At 48.4% G+C, this 22,333-nt stretch overlaps 1 protein-coding gene across 10 annotated transcripts in view; it reads left to right on the top strand.

The window, feature by feature from the left end:
• The first annotated feature begins 4,144 nt into the window (after positions 1-4,144).
• Positions 4,145-22,333, top strand: part of L3MBTL1 (L3MBTL histone methyl-lysine binding protein 1) — a 39,484-nt gene continuing 21,295 nt past the window's right edge. For 6 of the 10 annotated variants that reach the window (XM_060077893.1, XM_060077895.1, XM_060077894.1 and 3 more), the window contains exons 1-8: positions 4,145-4,170; positions 10,594-10,739; positions 10,911-11,137; positions 11,473-11,614; positions 11,936-12,086; positions 12,215-12,350; positions 13,024-13,108; positions 21,751-21,839. In XM_060077893.1, coding sequence (XP_059933876.1) covers positions 10,604-10,739; positions 10,911-11,137; positions 11,473-11,614; positions 11,936-12,086; positions 12,215-12,350; positions 13,024-13,108; positions 21,751-21,839 — 966 coding nt within the window. In that variant the 5' untranslated portion in view covers positions 4,145-4,170; positions 10,594-10,603. Of the gene's footprint in view, positions 4,171-7,730; positions 7,771-10,593; positions 10,740-10,910; positions 11,138-11,399; positions 11,615-11,935; positions 12,087-12,214; positions 12,351-13,023; positions 13,109-21,750; positions 21,840-22,333 lie in introns of those variants that run through there. The other 4 variants (XM_060077899.1, XM_060077898.1, XM_060077892.1 and 1 more) reach the window with 3 other exon arrangements.

Here is a 22,333-nt window from a genome sequence, read left to right as displayed (position 1 = left end):
AATAAAAATACACTAGAAAGAATCAACAGTAGATTAGATGATATGGAGGAACAGATCAGTGAATTGGAAGACAGTAGTGGAAATCCAAGCTGAACAGAAAAAAAGAATTTTTAAAAGTGACGATAGTTCGAGAGACCTCTGGGTCAACATCAGATGTACTAAGTCTGAGAAGAAGAGAAAGGGGCAGAGAATGTGTTTGAAGAAATAGCAGTTGAAAACTACCCTAATCTGGGAAAGGACACGGACATCCAGGTCTAGGAAGCAAAGATAATCCCAAACAAGATCAATCCAAGAGGTTCACACCAAAACACATTGTAATTAAAATGGCAAAGAGAGAATCTTAAAAGTAGCAAGGGAAGTAGAATGGAACACCCGTAAGGCTATCAGCTGACTTTTCAGCAGAAGCTGCAGGTCAGGAGGGAGTGGTGTGATATATTTAAAGTGATGAAAAGAAAAAAACCTACAACCAAGAATACTCTACCCAGCACGTCTATCATTTAAATTTGAAGGAGAGAGAAAGAGTTCTAGGGACAAGCAAAAGATAAAAGAGTTCAGCACCACCATTTTGGATTTCTGACCTCCAGAACTACAAGATAATTAATTTGTATTGTTATAAGCCACTAACTTTGTGGTCATTTGTCCAGCACCAATTAAAAACTAGTAAGGACTTCCCTGGTGGTGCAGTGGTTAAGAATCCACCTGCCAATGCAGGGGACACGGGTTCGAGCCCTGGTCCAGGAAGATCCCACATGCCGTGGAGCAACTAAGCCCATGTGCCACAACTACTGAGCCTGTGCTCTAGAGCCTGTGAGCCACAACAGCTGAACCAGTGCACCACAACTACTGAGTCTGTGTGCTGCAACTACTGAAGCCCACGTGCCTAGATCCCGTGCTGTGCAACAAGAGAAGCCACCACAATGAGAAGCCAGCTCACCACAACAAAAGCGTAGCCCCTGCTCGTCGCAACTAGAGAAAGCCCGTACGCAGCAATGAAGACCCAACACAACCAAAAAGTTTAAAAAAAAAAAAAAAAAAAAAAAGCTTAATCCAGTGATTTTTTTCCCATTGGTTTTTTTTTTAATGTTTTTTTAAATTTATTTTATTTTTTTGGCTGCGTTGGGTCTTTGTTGCTGCACGCGGGCTTTCTCTAGTTGCAGCGAGCAGGGACTACTCTTCGTTGTGGTGCTCAGGCTTCTCATTACAGTGGCTTCTCTTGTTGCGGAGCATGGGCTCTAGGTGCACAGGCTTCAGTAGTTGTGGTGCGCAGGCTCAGTAGTTGTGGCTCGTGGGCTCTAGAGCACAGGCTCAGTAGTTGTGGTGCACGGGCTTAGTTGCTCCATGGCATGTGAGATCTTCGTGGACCAGGGCTCAAAACCATGTCCCCTGCATTGGCAGGCAGATTCTTAACCACTGCGCCACCAGGGAAGCCCACCCATTGGGTTTTTCAGTAGCATCATGAGAAATGAATTCTATCAGTATGTTGAGAACAAGATTCAGATATTTAGCAGGGTTGGGGTAACAGAAATAGCCGAGGCTCTGGCCCCCACGGAGACAAATTTACCTAGTGGTTGCAAATATAAGCTTCAATTCCCAAAGCCAAATATAAATTTTGTCAGCTTCTGATGCTTTGGAAAACATACACCCATACACCTATGTCCAGGGGGAAAGCAGGACCTGAAGCTAATCATATTTGGAAACTTGCACCTCCCCTGCCTTTTCCACCGTGGGACCCCCCAGGTCAGGGGTATCCAGTCTTTATACAGGGGATTCAGTTTCAACTCCCAGTACCACATGGACCCAAGATCCCATCTTCCATCATTCTGTGTGTGATGAAATCCAAATCCCTATCCAACAACCACCTCCAGAACAAGAGAGACATCAGGCCACCCCCTGGTTGCTCTGTTTCCATCTTTGTTTCTGACTCCTGCTGACTTCCCCTTCTTTCAAGTTCAGCCATGAATTTACTCTCCTTCCTTCTTGGCTTGCCTGCTTCCTTCCTTCCTTCCTTGTAATATTTTATCCAGGATTTTGGGGTGTCTGTGCTACAGAATGCTCCCTATTAGCAAAATGTGCCATACCGCTGAAACCAGAAGTGTTTTCCCACTTACAAAAGGGCACATCCTGATGATTTTCGTAAAATACATGGACTGCCCCAATGCTGAATTTAAAATCTCCTGTAGGAACAGAAAGGTGTGGGCTGCTCACAAACAACAGTTTTCTCTGTGCTTCTATTCATCAACATTTCAAAAAGTTTTGGGTCCACTCTTGGGTAGGGGGTTAACTTGGAGAAGACACTGGGGGCTATTGTAGAAGAGGGGGCTGTCTCTTGAGGGAAGAATTGGACTTGATCACTTTCTCCTGAGGGCAGATTGGACCAGCAGAGCAAACTCTGGCTATATTAGAGGGAGAACCTTCCCCAAACACATCCACTTGGGAGGAGCTCTCCATCCCTGAAGGTGTGGAGGAACGCAGGCCCACCAAAGGTATCAAGACCACCAAAATACTGTTAACGAGCAGAAAAAAACAATATATCGGCAACTCACACCCGCATTCATCGTTTATTCCTGAGTCCCACTAGCTCAGACTCCACTAGTCTAAAAGACGCATTCCTTATTGAGGAGTTATGTGTTTGTGTAGTTCAGTCACTTTCTTTTAATCTTCTGAATACCTAAAATAAACCTTTTGGAATCTAGAACAAGCAGAGTCTGGGTAGAAATGAGAGAAAAATGAGTGGATGGTGTGTATGTTGGTGTGTATAAAGAGACTTCCATTGTTATGGCAACCAGCATCCTCAACTGATGTAATCCTGTTCCCAATAATACGAGTTGTGATTAAAAATCGACACTGCAGCGAGGAGGGACACATGTAATGCGTTGGTGTGGCAACCAGAATAAAGTCTGCATAAATTTAAACCTGACGATCACAACAATTAGGGGAATTTGCCTACAGTTAATTAGGAACTCTTTTCTCATCTGCACTGGAAATCAGGAGCCTGGAGGTCTGACCTGTGGCCATGACCTTAGGCCAGATAGACCTCAATATCCTTTTCTGTAAAATAAGAGGTTAGATTAAATCACTAATGTGGGTGTGGGGCACAACTCGACTGTACCAAGAGTTGCCCTGTTTTCATCTGCATGCAGTACATCATTAGTCAACAAACGTTTATTGAGCACCCACTCAAGTGTCCAGCCCTGTGCTAGGTGCTGGGGATACACAAACTAGTGTGTTTCCTTCCCTCTCGGAGCTTGCAGTCTCTTAACCTCTCCAATAACACAAATCTATGTGAAGTTACAGCTGCAGTACGTTTAGAGGCATTTTGTGCTACAAGAACCAGTAACGGAGATTTGACTAGTTAGATCAACCAAGAAAATCGAAGCCCAGACAGGCAATGATTTGCATAAGGCAGCACCACCACGGGAACCCAAGGCAGCACCACCACGGGAACCCATTATTCAAAATAAAACACAAACAACCCCAAAACAAAAACCCTACGCCATGAAGTAGGTTATAGTCTTTATAAATGGAGAAATGGAGGACCAGGAGGATAAAGTGATATGCCCCAGGTCACAGCAGCAGCCAATGGCAATGTGGTCATCCAAACGCAGGTGCGGCTGATGCTGCCCTTTAGGCCATCGGGCCAGGATCGGAACCCGCACCTCGCGGGGGGCTCCTTTCTTCTGGTCGCATGGCCCTTCGCCCGCCCTGAGACGGTTTTCTGACGTTCCTTGGCTCTCCTTCCTCAGGTGAGGAGCAGGCGCCGTGGGAAGGCGTTGGATAGCGCAGCAACCCGGCCGGGGTGCGTACGGGAGTGCAGCCTGGTCTTGTCACTGACCACTCAGTTCAGGGGCCCACCAGACTCTCTCTTCCGGCGCCGTGGTCCCCGCGCCCCGCTGCGGGCTGCTAGCTGTGAGGCAGGGGGTGGGGGACAGGGAGAATCTCGACCCGCCCCGCCCGCGCAGCAATCCGACCCCGGGGCTAGGGGTCATTAGGCCCACGCAGTCGGGGCCTGGCAGGAGGGCCCCCGGCCGGCGTCCCCAAAACGGGCTCCGCGCGCGGTTTGCGCTCCGCGTCCTGCGGGGAGGCGGGCCCGCCCCCCTGAGCGCGCAGGCGCGCGCCGCGCGGGGCTCGGACCGCAGCTCGGCGCTGGGCGGCCGCACGCGGGCCTTGCAGGTAGGGACCCCGGGTGCGGGGCGCCGCGCCGCCCGGCCCCGCCCGGCAAAGCGAGCGCTAGGGTCTGCGGCCGCGGGGCGTTGCTCCTCCAGAGCGCCTCCGGCGGGGTGCAGGGGCCCAGGAGGAGGTTCGGGGAGCCTGAGTGCAAGGGGGTCTGGACGGGTGCGGGGCTCGAGGGCAAGGCGAGCGCGTCCGCTGTGCTGCTGCTGGCGGCGATCGGGAGGGTGGGGAGGGAGGCGGCTTGGTTTTTAGAGAAATGCAGTCAATTAAAAGTTGTTCATTAATAGAAGAGAGGGTGTAGAGGGAGGGGCTTTGGTTTTCTTGAAATGGGTCATTTGGCAAACTTTCTCTTTCCTACCGTTAATTTCCAATTTTTATAACGGAAAATTGAATTATTATTATTATTTTGCCATAAAGGGAAAGAAGAAAAAGAATTCCGCCATTTTGGCGTTTTAAAAAGTAACCGTTCTGCTGGGCTGACTGGTCAGTGACTGCCACGCCCGCCGCCGTCTACACTAGTCCCTGAAGGCGGGTACCCTGGAGCCCGCATCCATCCTCCCGAGTTCTGGCCGCAGCTGCAGCGGGGGGGCGGGGCCGAGGGCCCAAGTCTGCGGCGCTCAGGCTCGCTGGGGCTCAGAGTGTGTGTTGGGGGTATCTGTCTGGAGCGGTAGCTCGCCACCCCCAACACCTAGAGCGAGGGCATTTATTGAGGGTCTGTTGTATGTGAGGTCTTGACGGGCAAGGGGTGTGGGATGCCTTGGCAGACAGTCCAAGAGAAAATAAACACGGACACATTCACTCAATAAATATTTATTGAACATCTGCTATGTTCTAGACACTAATCTGGGTTGGGAATCCAATGGTTGTTTTAGGTCGGGTTCCCTGGAAACAGACTCTGAGAGGGAGGTTTGAGTGTAGGTTTATCGGGGTGCCCTTGGGAACATCACCTGTAGGGGAGTGAAGACAGCAGGTTGGTTGGGCGGAGGAAGAAGTTGAACTGCTGATGTAGTCTGAACAGAGGGCTCCGCCTGTCCCAAGGGAAGTTCTGGAGGGAAGAAGGCCCTGCAGAGATGTCCCAAATTGAGCCAAGGGGGCGGGGCCTTCATACCCTGTATCAACTAGTGGGCAGATGGCTGCTTCCCGGAGAGGGCACTTGCTTCCCCTGGCTGAGGGCAGTTCAGAGAGGAGCTGACAGCTGAGGGCTGCCAGTGACAACCTTCGCAGTAGCCCGGGCCTCCCACTCTATCCCCTCCTCTTCCAGGCTCTGAGAGACACAGGAGGAAATAGTCTTCTAGCCCCTAAGGCAAGAATGGCTAAGCCATTTATGGATTTCAGAAATATGTGTTTCTTCTTATGTTATTGATCACTCTTTACTCGCATCTCTCATTCATTCATTCACTGACTATGTGTGGGTGCAGGCTCTGGATCAGGCTCTTTGGTGCTTTGTTCTGTCCCGGGGAAGACACAAGTTAATGTATAGTTAGATTGTGGTGTAGTGGAGAACAGTAGAGGGAGCGATGAACTTTGTTTTGGGGGGTGGATTCTGGACCTTTCACAGAAGAGGTATCAAGCTGGATCTTGAAGGATGATCAGGAATTTTCCAGACATATGGGATCTGCTAAGGTACCAAGCAGAAGGATCAGCATGTGCACATAGAAGGCCACAGAAGTGGGGTTCTGAATCTGTGACCAAGCTGCAGCAGGGAGTGGATGGATTCCTGGCATCTGGCTCAGGCCTGGGAGCCGTGTCAGACTGGTTGTGTTGCTGTGTGGACCTAGAGGGACAAAGCTTATGAAAATTCTGTGTGAGCTGCAAATTTGGGGGCTGGTAGTGGTAGAGGAGAAGTGAATTCAAATCACAGAGAAGGTAGTTCCAGGTCTCAGAGAAGTTAATGGTCCAGCTGGGGAAAAACACACACAGTTGGTGCTGCTAGCCAGGAGCCCACAGCCACATGCGACGGGTCCCAAACATCACAGATGCCCTAGATCCTCTCCCCTCCTGCACTGTCAAGGACTTGTCTTCTAGAATTATTCTTTTTCCCCTGCTCTGTCAGTTTCTTCCTTTATAGGGTCATTTTCATCAACTACAAACATGCTGTAGCATCTTCTATTTAAAAAACAAAAAAACAAAACAAACTCCCCCTTGCCTGAGAACTCATCACTCTCCAAATACCATCCCCCACATCCATGTTCTCCTTCCCATCACAACTCCTTGAAAGAGTTGTTAGTCCTGTTGTTTCCGCTACCTTTTCTCCCATCCCCCTACAAGGACCAATTCTTTCTGTCAGTTTCCCCACTAGAATGCAGACTCCATAATGGAGGTTTTTGTCTGTTTTGTTCATTACAAGTCTGCATTGCCTAGAACAGTGCCTGGCACATAGTAGATGCTCAATAAATATTGAACTAATCAATGATATCTCTCTAGAACCCACTCTGATCAAGTTTTTGTGCCCACAGCTCCTCTGAAATGGCACTTGTCAAGATTTCTGGTGATTTCTTTATTGCTAAAATGGTCAACGCTCAGCTCTCATCTGACTTGATCTGTCAGTGGCATTGAACACCACTGAGCAGTCCCACTTTCTAGAAAACTTTCTTCCAGAAATCCCTCCAGGAGCCCAGATGCTTCTGGTTGTGCTTTGATGTCATTGCCAGCTCCTTCTCAGTCTCTTTGGCTAGATCTTCTTCCTCTTTCCAACCTATAAATTTTGGTGAGCTCCAAGGCTCCCATCTTTTTCTTTATACTGGGTTCTATAATTTTTTCCTCCCGTCTGTACAGGATGGTTTTTAAATTATAACTCCAGCCTTAACTTTATCCCTTATTTCTAGAATGTAGGCTTCATGAGAGCACTCTCTTGTTTGAGACTATTCGCAGGGCACAGAAGGATGCTGATACCTAGTTGGCCCTCCAATGTCTGCTGAAAAAAAGGCAGAAACCTGAACAGAAGGGCAACTCTCTCAACCACCCTCCCTTCATAGACCTGAAATATATGATAGGCTTTCAGACGGAATGGAATTCTTTCAGGAGTAACCATATTCACTCCTAAAGACTGCCAATGTTTTGAATAAAATGGTTAACTCTATTTAAAAGAACTTGAAATGGTACAACTATGTCAGCTGTGCAAAGCAAAATAATTGGAATTGAAATTCAGGGAATGCTATTATATTTTAACATTTTTTTGAAGCGGGGGAAGCGGGGAGAACAAACCTTGGTTTGACTGTTGCCTTAATTAATCAGGTTATATGTCTAAGCCTTTGCCTACCTGAATATACACTCTCTATCTACTATATAGGACCTACTCTGTATTTTAGGGAGGAAAAGCTGGAAGATAAATCAGTGCTCAAGAACAGCAGGAGGGAGGAATGAAAGGTGGGAAAGATAGCAACCATTGCAAGCTGATTTTGCCAGCAAGCAGCTTATTTGTTACTGGAGCTACCAAGCTCCTCAAAATTTCTGTTAAAAGGGAGTGAACTGGTATTTATTGAAGGCCTGCCGGTATCAAGACTTTACATATTTTTTCCATTTAATCTTCATCAGAGCCCTTCAAGATAGATACCATTACCCCCTTCATTTTACACATGAGGAAACTGAGGCTCAGGGAAGGTAAGCTACTTACTCAGAATCACAGGTATTAAGGGGGAGTTGAGATTCAAACTGACTTGTGTGTCTTAAGCCTACATCTATGTTCTTTCCTTTAAGCTGTATGCCAAAAGCCATTGTCAACACCTTAACATTGTCATTGTCAAAACCATTGTCAACAGCCATTGCTTTAACACCTTAAAGAAACCAAGTATCACTTACTCATACACACCTTTTTCCTTTTTTTTTGGCTGCACCGCCAGCTTGTGGGATCTTTGTTCCCCGACCAGGGACTGAACACGGCCCCCAGCAGTGGAAGCATGGAGTCCTAACCACTGGACCACCAGGGAATTCCCTAGACTGTTTTTTTTTTCTTTAATAAATTTATTTATTTATTTATTTTTGGCTGCATTGGGTCTTCGTTGCTGCACACGGGCTTTCTCTAGTTGTGGTGAGCGGGGGCTACTCTCCGTTGTGGTGCTCAGGCCTTTCATTGTAGTGGCTTCTCTTGCTGCGGAGCACGGGCTGTACGCGTACCGACTTCAGTAGTCATGACACGTGGGCTCTAGAGCACAGGCTCAGTAGTTGTGGCGCATGGGCTTAGTTGCTCCACGGTATGTAGGATCTTCCCAGACCAGGGCTTGAACCCGTGTCCCCTGCACTGGCAGGTGGATTCTTAACCACTGCACCACCAGGGAAGCCCCCCTATACTGCTTTTTATTAACAAGTTCAAATTACTGAAATCCAACACAGTACATACTGTGTGCCAGGGACTATTCTAAGTGCTAGGGATATAGCAATGGACAAGACAGATAAAGTCTCTGCCCTTGTGGAACTTACATTTATGTGGGGATGACTGATCAAACACAAATAAATAAATGAAGATCATTATTGATTATAGTGATGGACATAAAGGAAATCAACACAGTTATGAGATAAGAGATAGGGTGATGGGTGTGGTGCTTTAAACTGAGTAATCAGGAAAGACCTCTTCTGGGGACCTGACCGCTGAGCCGAGGCCTGCTGAAGGGGAAGGAGGCGGCCAAACATAGAGCTTGGGGGAGAGCATTCCAGGTGGAAGGAACAGCAAGGGCAAAGGCTCTGAGGTGCGAACGTTTGTCAAGCAATAGAAGGAAACCAGAATCTATCAAGGGTAGAGAACAAGGTGAAGGGTGGTGGAGGATGAAGTCAGAGAGGAAGGCAGAGGTTGGATTCTACACTGTAAAGCACTTCGATTTTATTCTAAGGGCAGCCAAGAGCCCTTGGGGAATTTTGGATAGGGAAATTATGTGATTTGGTTTACATTGTTAAAGATGGCTCTTAGTGGAGAATAGACTGTAGCAGGGGCTGGAGAGGAAGCAGGGAGATGAATTAGGAGGCAATTTCAGAAGTCCAAGGAGAGCTGATGGTGGTTGGGACTAGCATGGTGGTGATGGAGATGGGGGAAGTGGTCAGACTCTGAGATGTGTTTTGGAGGTGGAGGTGACAGGCTAATAGAATATGTAGGGACTTCCCTGGTGGTCCAGTGGTTAAGACTTCTTGCTTCCACTGCAGGGGGTGCGGGTTCGAACCCTGGTTGGGGAACTAAGATCCCACGTGCTGCGCAGCCAAAAAAAAAAAAAAAAAAAAAGAAAATGGGGCCTCCCTGGTGGCGCAGTGGTTGAGAGTCCGCCTGCCGATGCAGGGGATACGGGTTCGTGCCCCGGTCTGGGAGGATCCCATATGCCGCGGAGCGGCTGGGCCCGTGAGCCATGGCCGCTGGGCCTGTGCGTCCGGAGCCTGTGCTCCGCAACGGGAGAGGCCACAACAGTGAGGGGCCCACATAACGCAAAAAAGGAAAAAAAAAAAAAAAAAAAAAGAAAATGTATAAAGTTGTTCTGTGCTAAACAATAGCTATGGCCAGCCCTGGTAGCTACTTAAAATTAAGTACAGTTAAACGAAATTTAAAATTCAGCTCCTCAGACATATGAGCTCCATTTCAAGTGCTGAGTAGCCTCATGTGGCTAGTGGCTACTGTGTTGGACAGTATAGGTATAGGACATTTCCATCATCACAGAAAACTCTACTGGACAGTGCTGGGAGGGCATCTAGGACAGTGGCCGACACATTTTAGGAGTTAAGTAAATGATAGGTATTAAGCACATTGTTATGTCACTAGGTCTTCTTTCTTATAAACTTACCTGTTCAACTAACTCTTAATTAAATGTCTCTACTGCCCTGGCTTTATTAAAGCAAAATCATGCACTGCCTGCGTTCTCATACACTACCTCTTTGCTCTTCAGATGCATACATTTCTTAAGCAGATGTTTGAGTGCCTACTCTGTGCTTGGGATTGGAGGGAGTGGTGGACAGGGGGCATAAAAGAACACGATCAGGAAAGATCATCTCCCAGGAGAATGAACGTATATGAGTGAAGGAGAATCTGGTACTTGAAGGCTCTGAATCCCCAGAGGGAGAAGGGAGTGATTCTATTGGGGATGGAGGTGGGGGGTGAGAAAGAGGGGAGTTTGGACTTGGCCTGGGCTGTGCCATGAGACAGCTGGCTGAGACAGCTGGCCAGACAGAACCTTGGCCTGAAACACACTGCCTGAGACTCCCTGGAGTGTGCACATCAGTCTGTAAAGCATCCTCACACATGCCCGTCTTACAGAGACTGGGGGAGGTGCAGGGCCTGGCCAGAGCCCTCACCTGAGTGACCTGGATAGAGCCAGGAGCCAAACTTGATGCTGGGCTCCTAAAACACCCTACTCCCCTCAGCACTGAGGCTTTTCTCTGTGGGTGGGCGGCTCCTCCTCAAGGAGGCCTCTTACCTCCCTGATCGCCTTGGGGGCTGTGTTCCTTTTGTAGGCCTACCAGGATGGAGGGCCATGCTGAAATAGAGATGCTGAGGACACTGAAGGGGCCCTCCACAGGGGAGGTCAGCGTGCACCTGGTGGCCAGAGACAGCCCAGGTTCGGGCTCTCACCTGCCCGCTGCTGCCTTTATCATTCCAGGTGGGCATAGCCACGGGTCTGGGGAAGAGAAGCACCCACATACCTGCCCAAGCAGGTGTGGGTCCTGCGGAGGAGATGATACTTTTCACCTGCCTGCACACATGCATGGCAGGATTGCGGCAGGGCCACCAGGTTCATCTGTGTTGCGTCTGTCCGTGTATCTGTTCGCAGCCAGCTCGGCCACCCTTGGTCTGCCCAGCAGTGCCCTGGATGTGTCCTGCTTTCCGCGGGAGCAGATCCATGTGGGCACCCCGGAGCGAGTGGCTGGCAGCGTACCTGTCACCGCCACCGTTCTGCCACAGTTAAGCGCTGGGCCGGCGGCCAGCCCCAGCGCCAGCACAGTGCGGCTCCTGGAGTGGACCGAGGCCGCGGCCCCGCCTTCTAGGAGTGGCCTGCGGGTCAGTATCTGTGGGGATTGGGGGGGGGGTCCAGCGAGCCGCAGCTGAGGGGCGGGGCCTGCGGGCCCGGAGGCGGGGCCTGAGGCGGAAGGTGGGGAAGCTGGACGAGAGGGAGGATTCTGGGGGTGGGACTTGGAGTGAGGGACTCTGGGGGCGTGGCTTGGAGTGCAGACCTCCCCAAACGAGACATTTGCGGGGCCCTAGGGGCGTGGCTTATGGGGAATGGGTTCCGGGGGCGTGGCTTGCAGTGAGGCGGCTGGAGGGGGACCATGATGAGTAGGGGTGGGTCAAGGGCCAGTACAGGAGCCGTGGTCCTCTGACCCTCCGCACTCCAGTTCCAGATAAGCGAATACTCACCGCCGAACATGGTAGGAGCGGAGCAGCCCCCAAGCCCCGAGCTGCGGCGGGAAGGCGTGGCCGAGTACGAAGATGGCGAGGCCCTGGCGGGAGGTGGAGATGCGGGCCCCCAACAGCCGGGTAGGAGCCCCAGGCCCGAAGCTGGGCCCCTGCGGGATTAGGAGGAGCCCTGAACTCCCTGAGGAGCCAAGGCCAGGGGCGTGGCCCGAGGGGGCGTGGCCCGGGTGCCAGCAGATGTGCCCACGCCCACGGGTCGGTCTTGGGGCGGAGAAGGCTGTGGGCCGGTGGGGCGGGGTGGGAGGGGAAGTAGATGGGGCTGTCCAGTAGGGGAGCCCAAGGTGGGGGGACCAAAGGGGAGGCCAAGCGTGAACTCCGAGGTGGGCGGAGCCTGAGTGTGGAAGTGATGGGTGGGAGGCCTGAGACCCTTTTGGCCCCCTGCAGAAGACCTCCCCCAGGACCCTCCAGAAGATAACCCTCAGGACCCGCCAGAGGATGATGGCACCTGCCAATGCCAGGCGTGTGGGCCTCAGCAAGGCGCTGGTCCAGATCCTGGTGCCTCCAATGATGGCTGCCCCCAGCTGTTCCAGGAGCGGTAAGGGGGAGGGAACTCACCTCTTCTCTGCCTTCGGGCCTCAAAGCCCCACGCCTGTTCAGGGCTTAGGAGAGAGTGTGGATGGTGCAGGGTGGGTAGTTCTTTCCCTCAGGCTGCCCCTCCCTCAGGTCAGTCATAGTGGAGAACTCTTCAGGCCAGAACAACTCCTGCACCAGCGCTTCTGAGCTCCTCAAACCCATGAAGAAAAGGAAGCACAGGGAATATCAGAGCCTATCTGAGGAGGAGTCGGAGCCGGAGGCCATGGTAGGAAGAGGGCATGGGGAGGGTCGGGGGAGGCTAGAGGCTATACCTCAATTCCACTATCCCCTCCATTAATCCAGATCGTGGGGCTGGGCTAGAGAAGACACATAGTGACTCACTCATCATATTTTGGGGTCCCATCCTGAGTCAGATCCTGTACTTGGTGGAGGGAAATAAATAAACCGCTCTCCTGTTTTTCTAGAGCTCCCATCTCAGTCTAGTGGCAGGGCTAAGTCACATTGACATGAATCAGTAACCAAGTAGATGTGCAGACAGATGGAAAGCTTCATCACTGGAGCCCCATCTCTGAGCCAGAGGCCAGGGAGCACAGGGCTTTAGTTGCAGAGAAGCTGGAAAAGACAGAGCATGAAAGTTCCACTAGGCAGGCAAAATTGGCACAGGGCAAGTATTTGTGTCCTCAGTTTCCCCACCTGGGAATGAGGAGAATTGTAGTCAGGCTGTGTCACTAGGGGGAGGGTGCGAATGTGAGTCTCTGCCCATGTGGTAAGGGACTGTCTGCCAGAGCTGTGTTCCTGCTCGTAGCCTAGAAGAATATCCATCTGTTTGGGGAAGAACACCATGTGACCAGAGAGCTAGGCAGGGGCCAGGAATAGAGGCTAAGGCTTCACGCCAATCCATGAGGACAGGAAGCTGGGATCTGGCTTGCCTTCCACAGGAGAAGCAAGAAGAAGGAAAGGATCCAGAGGGACAACCCACCACTAGCACCCCAGAAAGTGAGGAGTGGAACAGCAGCCAGCCTGGTATGATGGCCTGTGTATATATTATATTCATGTGTGTGTACACCTTTGGAAGCGTGAGGCTGGGAGTGTGGGTTACCATTGTGATGGTGTGTTGTACATATACAGATGACCATGAGTTAACATGTGTGTGACAGAGAGAATGAGAGAGAGAGAGAGAGACAGTGTTTTTGGTTTGTGCATCAGTATATGTGTGTTCTTGGGGGTTATATCATGTGTTTGTTTATCCTCTTTTATCCAGTTGTCAGTAGGCCTCACAATATCCAAAGACTTGAGCAGCCTTTAATGGCACCATGTGGTGGTGTGAGCAAGTCTGTACTGGTCATTGGTCTGACCTTGCTATTTGGGCCCCCATTCTGACCCTTCAGTTCTAAGAAAAATGGAACAAAGATCATTCATAGTTAGCTCTGGCCCTCAGGTCTTCTCCATTACCATCTCCACATTGCCATGTTACAACAGCCAACTGGAAGCAAGTAACATTTATCACACTTATAATCACCTAGATACTGGGTAGCAATGTCTGTCTTCCTCCCTCAAAACCGAATCTCTTCTACTAAACATTTGTATCCCTGGTCCTTAGTCCAGAGGCTGGTGTGGAGTACCCTCTCAATAAATGTTTGTTCAGTGGATGAATGGAGGAGTTGTATGTTGGTGCTTCCCCTTGGACCATGGCTCAGTTGCATGAGTTCACTGTCTTTCCTGTCCCAGGGAGAACCAGAGAGCGAGGTCAGTTCTAGGACATCATTCTGCCTTGATGGATCCAGTGCCATACAGAGGAGCGCAATCTGTGTCCAGGGCTCTGAACACTATAGTGCCTATTCCGTATTTTGCCCATCTTAGCCAAACCAGATTTTCACCGCTGTCTCTCTCGCCCGAGGCTGTCACATCAGAAGCCAAAGTCTTAGCTCTCATTGGTTTATGGCATCTTAAGTCTTAACTAGAGGAAGGAGTTAGTGTCTAACTGCCGTTGGCTCAACTGCTCCATCTTTCTTAAGGAAATACATTCTTTTTTTGTTTGTGGGGTCCGCACTGTGTGGCTTGTGGGATCTTAGTTCCCCGACCAGGGATCGAAGCTGGGCCGTCGGCAGTGAGAGCGTGGAGTCCTAACCACTGGATCTCCAGGGAATTCCCTCCCCAGAAATACATTCTTAAACCAGCATTTTTTTAGCTGGGTCCTGTTGACCAGTCTAAAGTTATCTTTTGCTTCGTACATTTCACCATCTCAACTGTGAACATTAGCGTGGCATTGGTTTCTGGATATTTTCTCCCTTCCGCCTTTTTTCAAGGGAAGAAACTTTGTCAGTAGACAGAAGTTTGCATTTATGGCTAAAATCTTTTTCCACTCATTTTTGGGATCTTTTGGGAGAAGAATAGAGGTAGAGGTGGAGGTGGCAGGGCTGCTTGTATGTCCTGTGTGTGTGGATAATCTGTACTTTATCTACATTCTGTTTGGCAGTTTGATGGCTACCCTGTTGGATTCATGTTCTACAGGCCTGACGTATCTAGTCCTGATGGAATGTTCCAATAGTTTAAGAGTTAGAACCATGTAACTCACGTACACACGCTCAGCCTTATCTCCCATATATCTCCTTCACCTTTTCAATTGTTTTGTGTGAAGCATCATTTTCTTTTTTTAAATGTATTTATTTATTTATTTATTGGCTGTTTGGGGTCTTTGTTGCTGCCTGTGGGCTTTCTCTAGTTGCGGCGAGCAGGGACTACTCTTTGTTGTGGTGCGTGGGCTTCTCATTGCTGTGTCTTCTCTTGTTGTGGAGCACGGGCTCTAGGTGCGCAGGCTTCAGTAGTTGTGGCATGTGGGCTCAGTAGTTGTGGCTCACGGGCTTAGTTGTTCCATGGCATGTGGGATCTTCCCGGACCAGGGCTCAAACCCATGTCCCCTACATTGGCAGGCAGATTCTTAACCACTACACCACCAGGGAAGTCCAATGAAGCATCATTTTCTAACACACCATTGCAAAAGTCTTTATAATTTATATAGTCGTTAATAGCTATTCTGATAATTTTAACAGTTACTGATATTCTCATTTCATCTCTCACCTGCCCATATCCAGGTCAAGTATCTGCAGTGGCACTCTTTGGGGTCAACTTGTTATAGCCTTTTCAGATTCAGAGCAATGCTACAAGCATCCTGTTCTATTTCGTTATAGTTACTTTAGACATATATTTTTACCCATTTTGAATTGAGTTATTGTCTTAATTATTTGAATTAATTGTTATTAATTCTTTATATATTCTGCATACAAGTCCTTTGTCAGATTATATTACAAATATTTTCTCCCAGTCTTTGGCTAGCTTTTTTGTTTTCTTCTGAATGATGTCTTTTGAGGAACAGAAAGTTTTCATTTTGATGATGTCTAACATATCCATTTTTTTTACAGTTAGTGCTTTATACATATTTTTACAAGAAACAGCTTTTTTTTTTTTTTGCCACGATGCGCACCTTGTGGGATCTCAGTTCCCCGACCAGGGATCGAACCAGGCCATGGCAGTGAAAGCTTGGGATCCTAACCACTAGGCCACCAGGGAACTCCCAAGAAACAGCTTTTTAATAGGTTTATAGAGATATAATTCACATACCATATAGTCCACCCATTTAAAGTGTACAATTCAGTGGTTTTTAGTTGATTCACAGAGTTGTATAGCCATTATCACAATCAATTTTAAAACATTTTCATCACTCCAAAGAGAAACCCTGCACCCATTAATTGACATTCCCCTCAAACCACCAATTCCCATCCAGCCTTAGGCAACCACCAGTCTATTTTCTGTATATATGGATTTGCCTATGCTGGACATTTCATATAAATGGGATCATATAACATGTGGTCCTTTGTGACTGGCTTCTTTCACTTAGCACAGTGTTTTCATGGTTTATCCATGTTGTAGCATGTATCAGTACTTCATCCCTTTTTTTTCCATCTCTTTTTTATTGCTGAACAATATTCTATTGTATGGATATATCACACTTTATTTATCAATTGATGGATATATGGGTTGTTTCCACTTTTGGGCTATTATGAATAACGCTGATATGAACATCTGTGTACAAGTTTTGTCTGGACATAAGTGTTCATTTCTCTTGGGTATATACCTAGGAGTGGAATTGCTGGGTCATATGGTAACCCTATGTTTAGCCTTTTAAGGAACTGCTAGACTGTTTTCCAAAGTGGCCGTACCATTTTATATACCCACCAGCAGCATATAAGCGTTCCAGTTTATCCACATTCTCACCAAGCCTTGTTATTTTTTTTTTAATTTATTTTTTATTTTTTCTTTTTGCGGTATGCGGGCCTCTCACTGTTGTGGCCTCCCCCGTTGCGGAGCACAGGCTCCGGATGCGCAGGCCCAGCGGCCATGGCTCACGGGCCCAGCCGCTCCGCGGCATATGGGATCCTCCCAGACCGGGGCACGAACCCGTATCCCCTGCATCGGCAGGCGGACTCTCAACCACTGCGCCACCAGGGAGGCCCCAAGCCTTGTTATTAACTGTCTTTTTGATTATAGCCATCCTAGTGGGTATGGAGTGGTATCTCTGTGGTTTTTTCAAAAATAAATTTATTTATTTATTTGTTTGTTTGTTTTTGGCTGCGTTGGGTCTTCGTTGTTGCACGCAGGCTTTCTCTAGTTGCAGCGAGTGGGGGCTACTCTTCGTTGCAGTGCGTGGGCTTCTCATTGCAGTGGCTTCTCTTTGTTGCGGAATGCGGGCTCTAGGTGCGTGGGCTTCAGTAGTTGTGGCACGTGGGCTCAGTAGTTGTGGCTCACAGGCTCTAGAGCATAGGCTCAGTAGTTGCAGTGCACGGGCTTAGTTGCTCCGTGATATGTGGGATCTTCCCAGACCAGGGCTTGAACCATGTCCCCTGCTTTGGCAGGCGGATTCTTTACCACTGCACCACCAGGGAAGTTCCTCTCCTTGTGGTTTTGATTTGCATTTCCCTGATGGCTAATGATGTTGAACATCTTTTCATATACTTGTTGGCCATTTATATATTCTCTTTGGAGAAATATTTATTCAGATCCTTGCCATTTTCAAATTGGTTATAAGAAACACATTTCCTATCAAAATACAAGGAGTGCCATGCACAGTTGGGGAACAAGTTGAGAATATAAGTGTGTGATTCAGTACAAGACATTGATCAGTATGCCGCTTGCAGCAGTGCCCTCTTAAATTTACATGCAAAATTCTGTGAATTGCTCATTTTCCTGGGGAGGTGGTCCATGGCTTTCATTAGATTTTGAAAAGAGTCCTTTTTTTTTTTTTGCGGTACGCGGGCCTCTCACTGTTGTGGCCTCTCCAATTGCGGAGCACAGGCTCTGAACGCACAGGCTCAGCGGCCATGGCTCACGGGCCCAGCCGCTCTGCGGCATGTGGGATCTTCCCGGACTGGGGCACGAACCCGCGTCCCCTGCATCGGCAGGTGGACTCTCAACCCCTGCGCCACCAGGGAAGCCCACAGAGTCCATTTATACTCCATAGAAACTGAGGGCTGGATAAACAGTAGAGCACAGCATTATGGAGCCCAGCCTCTTGAGTTTGGTATTCCCGGGCATAGATCCCTTATACTTTTGGAACACAAGTAACAGGTTCTTCATTAAGCATTCTGTCTTAAAATGAACTGATTATGAATTGGCTAACCATGCTCTCTAAGAAGTAGGTAAATACAGAGATGTATCTGTAGCAATTTAAAATGAAAAGACCCAGCCAATGGTGGCATCCTGATGACTGCTTGTCATCAGTTGTTCTTTTTTTTTTTTAAATTAATTAATTAATTAATTAATTTTTTGCGATATTTTGGCCTCTCACTGTTGTGGCCTCTCCCATTGTGGAGCACAGGCTCTGGACGTGTAGGCTCAGCAGCCATGGCTCACGGGCCCAGCCGCTCCGTGGCATGTGGGATCTTCCCAGACCGGGGCACGAACCCGTGTCCCCTGCATTGGCAGGCAGACTCTCAACCACTGTGCCACCAGGGAAGCCCCCATCAGTTGTTCTTGAACCATGGTGTTCTGTTCTTCTCTTTACATTTTTTTGTCTTTCCTGTTGACCTTCCAGTGGAAGGTCTGGCTAGAACCATTAATTTGGGAATTATCTCTACTGAAAAAACTGAAACCATGCTGAAGAAGCTTCCAGAGAGAAGATGGGAGGGAAGTACTATATTGATTTCTAGGGATCCACCATTAATGAGCAGGGTTAGGGTGGGAGAAAGAAAAACCGGTAATGGAAGTAGAAGAGGTGGAAGATACAGCCAAGAAGGTACAGCAAGAAGGAAATGCTGAGATGGAACAGGTGGTTGGTAGCACATGGAGATCAAGAGAGTTGAGTAATAAGACAAGATCATTGGATTGTGGCCCTGGTGACTCAAGAGAGCAATTTCATTCATGTGTAGTAGTGGGCTTAAGACTGGGAGATTAAGAAGGGAATTCGTCAAAAGAACGTTAAAGTTCTTCACAATATCCCTTTATCTTTTTGAAGTCTGCAGGATATGTAGTGATATCCCTTTTAAAATTTCTCCTATTACTACGTGTGCCTTCTCTCTGTTTCTTTTTTCCCCCAGCTTTATTGAGATATAAGTGTCATGCAACATTGTGTAAGCTTAAGGTATACAACATGTTGATTTGATATATTCATATATTGCAAAATGGTTACCACTATAGCATTACCTGTTCACATTACATAATTACCATTTCTTTTTTATGGTGAGAACATTTGAGATCTACTCTCTTAGCCACTTTCAAGTATATAATACAGCATTATTAACTCTAATCACTATGCTATATATTAGGTCCCCAGAATTTATTCATCTTATAACTGAAAGTTTGTATCCTTTGACCAACATCTTCCCTTTCCCCTTACCCCCTCCCAAAGATTCCTTTTTTTTTTTCCAAAGATTTTTTTTTTTTTTTGGCTGCATTGGGTCTTTGTTGCTGCGTGCGGGCTTTTCTCCAGTTGCGGCGAGCAGGGTCTACTCTTCGTTGCGGTGCGCGGGTTTCTCACTGTGGTGGTTTCTCTTGTTGTGGAGTAGGGGCTCTAGGTGCGCGGGCTTCAGCAGTTGTGGCACGTGGGCTCAGTAGTTGTGGCTCACGGGCTCTAGAGCGCAGGCTCAGTAGTTGTGGCACACGGCTTAGTTGCTCCGTGGTATGTGGGATCCTCCCAGACCAGAGCTCGAACCCATGTCCCCTGCATTGGCAGGCAGATTCTTAACCACTGTGCCACCAGGGAAGCCCCCAAAGATTCTTAATCAGTCTGGCCAGAGCCTTATTAATTTTATTTGTCTTTTCTTTTTTATTTCCCTTCTTTGATTTTCTTGGAGCTTGTTTTACTTTTCTTTTTCTAACTTCATGAGACAGATTAATTTTAATTTTCAGATTTAATTAATTTCAGCCTTCTTTCTTTTTAATATGTTCATTTATGGCTGTCATCTCCCTCTAAATACTCCTTTGGCTGCATCTCACAGAGGTTTTTTTTTTTTTTAATTGAGATATTAGTTTTGGATGTACAACCTAATGATTTGATATTTGTATATATTGTGAAATGATGACCACAATAAGTCTAGTTAACACCCATCACCACACATAGTTAGAATTTTTTTTCTTGTAATGAGAGCTTTTGAGATCTACTCTCTTAGCAACTTTCAAATACACAGTACAGTGTTTTGATTTTTTTTCTTTGTTTTTTTGGCTGCGTTGGGTCTTAATTGAGGCATCTGGGATCTTTCACGGTGGCGCAGGCTCTTCATTGAGGCACGGGGCTTCTCTCTAGTTGTGGCTTGCGGGTTTTCTCTTTCTAGTCATGGCGCGCGGGCTCCAGGGTGTGTGGGCTCTGTAGTTTGTGGTACACGGGGTCTCTTGTTGGGGCGGGCAGGCTTAGTTGCCCCGTGGCATGTGGGATCTTAATTCCCTGACCAGGGATCAAACCCAGGCCCCCTGCATTGGAAGGCAGGTTCTTTACCACTGGACCACCGTGGAAGTCCCTACAATACAGTGTTATTAACTATAGTCACTATGCTGTACATTACATCCCCACATAGTTTTTGATATGTAGTATTTCCATTATTGTGCTTTTGTTTAACAAACACTAAGTGCCTACTATGTATCAGGCACTGGGCTAGGTACTAAGAGTTCAGAGTAAGCAAAACACAATACCAGCCCTTAAAGAGCTCACAGTCTAGCTGCAGAGAGAGCTATTTTGTAATAGTGGTATGTAGATACAAAGGACCTTCAAAGAAGAAACACCTCCTCATGTAATCGAGGAAGGCTCTGCAGGGTAGGTGGGTGAATTCAATCCACTTGTCCATGCATCCACCTATGCATCCAACCATCCTTCTAGTCATTCATTTAACAAACATTTGGTGAGCATCTATTCTGTGTAAAAACCCTGTGCTAGGGCTTCCCTGGTGGCGCAGTGGCTGAGAGTCCACCTGCCGATGCAGGGGACACAGGTTTGTGCCCCAGTCCGGGAGGATCCTACATGCCGCGGAACGGCTGGGCCTGTGAGCCATGGCCGCTGAGCCTGTGCGTCCGGAGCCTGTGCTCCGCAACGGGAGAGGCCACAACAGTGAGAGGCCTGCGTACCGCAAAAAAAAGAAAAAAAAAAGCTTCTTCCTGAGTGACAAACCACTCCACACCAGAATGACCCAGAGCAATAGCCAAGCGAGCCAGAGCTAGGCAGAGCGAGAATCCAGATCAGACAGACCTCGTGGAGACCTAGGAAGGATCCAGTATTTCATAAGGATCTTTTACGCACAGCATCTCACTTGCTCTTCCTGATGACCCTCTCTGGTAGACAAAGTGATCTGCATGTGACAGATGACAAAATTGAGGCACGGAAGTTTCTAGAAGAAGCTGGAGCTATTCACCCAAGCGATATGAATTGATTGTGGCAAATTTTTTCAGGCTGACATTGGGAGCTTACCTTACATGTTGCCAGCTTTTCCCATCTTTAAAGGATGTTTCGCCTCTGTGTTGGAGGCCAGGACTCCATCTCAGGCTAAATTGAAGGTCCCACAGGGGGGATTCAGCTCCCCCTCCCCAGGACCTGGAGACTCCGAGGGCTGTAGGCTCTGACCAAAGTACGTGTGTGTGAGTGTGTGTTTGTGTGCACTCTGTGTGTATGTCTGGGGTGTGTGTGTGGAATCAGTCTCTACTCTGTGGGCACGCCAAGCACACATACATCCATTTTGTCTCTGTGTGAGCCTATCAGTGCTCAGAGGAAGAAGAATTGGGAACAGGGGGTTTCTTCTTTCTGTGTGGTCTCTTCTGTTTCTTCCTCATTGCATGTTTTCCTCCCATCTCCCTTTTTCCTCTTCTTTCCCAGTGAGCTTAGGTGTCGCTGTGATTAAGTCCTCTGGCTCAAGATTTGTCACGCAGCTTCGTCCCTCTGTGGTTGAGACTCTAACCTCTGTTAGTCGCTCCCTAATCCGAAGTGCTTTTGCTGACAGTGGACTGGGGTGGGACGGGGCGGACAGAATTTGGTACAGCCCGCTGTGTGCAGCGCCTCATGGCTGAGTGGTTCCCGAGGGCAGCACGTAATCACAGACAAAAGTTTGTTTTGGAGGTTAAGGTAGAGTTGGGTTGGAAGATAGTATTTGAGGAGCAGCCCAGGGGTCAGCCTGTCTGTCTCCTGCCCACAGCCTCAGGGGAGAAGAAGGAAGGCTGGTCGTGGGAATCCTACCTTGAGGAACAGAAGGCCGTCACTGCCCCCGTCAGCCTCTTCCAGGACGTGAGTCATGTACTTTCCCCCTAGGAAGAGCTTGTCTTCCCAGTCCAGGGACTCACCACCAAACTCAGGCCTTCTGGTGTCTTCTGTGTCTGACATCCCTCAAAGAACTTGCAGAATGGAAGGTGGAAAGACTCGTTAGGGGCCCAGAGTAGAAAAGGGCTCACTGTAAGGGGCTTCCTCGGTGGGAAGAAATAGGGGATTGGGACCCAGGCTCACCCATCACTGGGCCTGCAGACTTTTGAGTTCTGGTGCTTTCTAATCAGTTCTGATCTTTCCATGACTTGGGTAAGAGAGAGTCCTGAGATCCTTTTTTTTTTTTTTTTTTGCGGTACGCGGGCCTCTCCCGTTGCGGAGCACAGGCTCCGGACGCGCAGGCTCAGCGGCCATGGCTCACGGGCCCAGCCACTCTGCGGCATGTAGGATCCTCCCAGACCGGGGCACGAACCCGTGTCCCCTGCATCAGCAGGCGGACTCTCAACCACTGCGCCACCAGG

Source organism: Mesoplodon densirostris, chromosome 16 (genome assembly GCF_025265405.1).
Source record: "Mesoplodon densirostris isolate mMesDen1 chromosome 16, mMesDen1 primary haplotype, whole genome shotgun sequence".
In the NCBI taxonomy this organism is placed as follows: Eukaryota; Metazoa; Chordata; class Mammalia; order Artiodactyla; family Ziphiidae; genus Mesoplodon; species Mesoplodon densirostris.
This window is presented reverse-complemented; position numbering and strand designations above follow the sequence as displayed.